This window comes from Myotis davidii, unplaced genomic scaffold (genome assembly GCF_000327345.1).
Source record: "Myotis davidii unplaced genomic scaffold, ASM32734v1 scaffold115, whole genome shotgun sequence".
NCBI classification, from domain to species: Eukaryota; Metazoa; Chordata; class Mammalia; order Chiroptera; family Vespertilionidae; genus Myotis; species Myotis davidii.
This window is the reverse complement of record NW_006291010.1, coordinates 1,744,614-1,747,259: the sequence shown is the minus strand read 5'-3', so window position 1 is coordinate 1,747,259 and position 2,646 is coordinate 1,744,614. Positions and strand designations below refer to the sequence as shown.

At 34.4% G+C, this 2,646-nt stretch overlaps 1 protein-coding gene across 6 annotated transcripts in view; it reads left to right on the top strand.

The window, feature by feature from the left end:
- Positions 1–2,646, top strand: part of PHC3 (polyhomeotic homolog 3) — a 75,257-nt gene that overhangs the window by 53,461 nt on the left and 19,150 nt on the right. For all 6 annotated transcript variants that reach the window (XR_001513900.1, XM_015564169.1, XM_015564170.1 and 3 more), the window contains one exon: positions 736–986. Coding sequence is in view for 5 of the 6 variants with exons in the window: in XM_015564169.1 (XP_015419655.1) it covers positions 736–986 (251 nt within the window). In the remaining variant the exon portion in view is untranslated. The remainder of the gene's footprint in view (positions 1–735; positions 987–2,646) is intronic.

Sequence of the window (2,646 nt, the reverse complement as noted above, 5' to 3'; positions counted from 1 at the left end):
TATGGAACGGGGGGGGGGAGCAAAGATTTTTTTATTATATACTGATTTGGCGATGTGAAAAAAACAAATATTATCATTGTTTTTTCAACTTTCGCTGTTTTATTCGATTTTGGATAGAAGCGGTAAGAGGATAGCAAAGGGGAAAAAAAGAGAGGTAAATAACAGGAAAGAACAAAAATGTTAAGCCAACTTGGAGTAAAATGAAAGGTATGTGGTATAAAGACAACTATACTATAGTGGTACTGCATGGTGGCTCTGTGATTCTATAAATGGTAGAGCAAATGGCAGCATGTGTACTTTTAATCTTTGCCTATATAATTTATTTATCTGGCTCTTCCTTACCCTTCAAATCTGAACTTAAATATTACCCTTTTCAGGAGAATAGCCCTAAATAAACTTTGTAAAGGGATTCACTTGACAACCATCCAAACAAAGCTACCGTCACACAATCAGTAATTGATCTCAGTCTTTTTCAGTAAAATATTTGGTTTGTGAGGTTTCTAACCCGGTCTATTGTGTTCAACTCCATATCCTTTGGGCCTTGCACATAATAGGTGCTCATAGTAAGTTTTTCTAGAATGACTATATGAATGAATGAATGATCAATCTAGTTATTCTTTTCCAAAAGATTATGTTTATATGTATCATTGCTAGAGTTATTTTTCTCTTATATATTATGAACTATATACTTACATGTTATTATTTATTTATTTTTTATTTTTTATTTTTTTTCAGAGGAAGTGGAATTACCTGCTGTGGCATCAGTCAGCGCTTCAGTAATTAAATCTCCTTCAGATCCTTCACATGTTTCTGTTCCTCCTCCTCCACTCTTACTTCCAGCTGCTACCACAAGGAATAATATTACATCTATGCCCAATAGCATTCCCAATATAGAAAACAAACCTCCACAGGCCATTGTTAAACCACAGATCTTGACCCATGTTATTGAAGGCTTTGTAATTCAAGAGGGATTGGAGCCATTTCCTGTAAGTAACAAGCAAGTTTGTATTTTTAAAATAATTCGTGTAATAATATTACTCTATTTTTCTCTAATAAAAAGCTTGTAATTTATTTCAAAAAGGACACTTTTATTTAGAATTTATCTTTCTATATATATCATGTATATACTGTAAATATACTTCTAGAATTTTATGCTAGCTATGTAGATGTATAAACTAAGGATACAAATATGTCAATTTTATAATTTTTAGAGAAAGGTAGTTGGAAGTTTATTCCAATAAAATAAATTTTCCTATTTTTTCTTCTTAAGGGGACTGAAATGATACCTAAAGTGTATTTTTTTAAAAATTGTGTTTCTTATATAATGTGATACTTGGTGAACAGAAAATAATAACTTCCCAATGATCTAATCCTTCTGAAATTACCCAGTGGATGGTTTATAATTAGCAAATATATATTCTCATTATTCTTAAATCTCAGCCTTCAATCAGATTTTTTGAAGGCTTTAAAATGCTCACCTCATAGTATCACTAAAAGTCTTGTAATTTGAGACTAGTTATATATCCCTTATATGCTACTCTCTAGAGATGAACATTTTTCCTTAGAAAATAAATAAAAAAATGAGTAGCCAAAATAAAACAAAATAGTTTACTTTGAATGTCTTTGAATCATCTAATTTTTAAGATTCATGGGTAGCATTACAATAGTTGGTTGCCTCATTAGTTGCTTTGTTTTCAGTTTACTAAGGGTGTATTAAACATGGATCTTCTATAAGAATCCTGATTTAGTGAGTAGAGGAACAGTCATTTCTCTCTATTCCTCAGTGTTTGGATCCTGGCTCTGCAGCATACTGACTGTGCAAAGTTACACAGTCTTTTTTGATCTTCATATTGTTCATCTGGCAAATGGAGATGATACTTTGCTCTTAGAGTTGTTGTAAGGATTAAATATACATAAATTATTCTGTGTAGTACTGGCACTTAATAGACATAGCTATTTATCAGTATTACTAGTGACAGTTATAACTTCATACTACAAAAAAAGGGAAATTTGGGAAAAGTACAGAAAAATCCCCATTAATACCACATTGTGTACATTTATATATTTTTTTTCATATGATCAAGATGATTATTATATATACTAGAGACCCAATGCACGAAGATTCGTGCAAGAATAGGCCTTTTTTCCCCTGACTGCCGGCACTGCCTTTGCTCCGGCTGGAGCCACCTTTCTGCCTTCATTCCAGCCCGGAGCTGCCTTTCCACCTTCCCATGCTGCCCAGAGGCCCGGAGTGGCTGGGGCCACTTGGCACCTGCACATGCAAATTAACCCACCATCTTTGTTGGGTTAATTTGCACACTCACTCCTGATTGGCTGGTGGGTGTCGCAAAGGTATGGTCAATTTACATCTGTCTCTCTTATTAGTGTAGATAGTTTTGCTTCTTTCACTTAGTATATCTTGAGCTCTTATCTATAATAATGTAATATGTTAATTAGACCGGACGTCCTTCTGGATGTCCTTCCTTCTGGACAAAGCTGTGGTGGGCAGGGGCCGAGGCAGAGATGGCTGCCATGGCGGCGGGGGCCAAGGCCCTTGCACAAATTTCATGCATTGGGCCTCTAGTTTTCTCATAATATTAATAGTACTTTGGAAGCATTTTGAAAGGTTACATTATATTCTGCTTT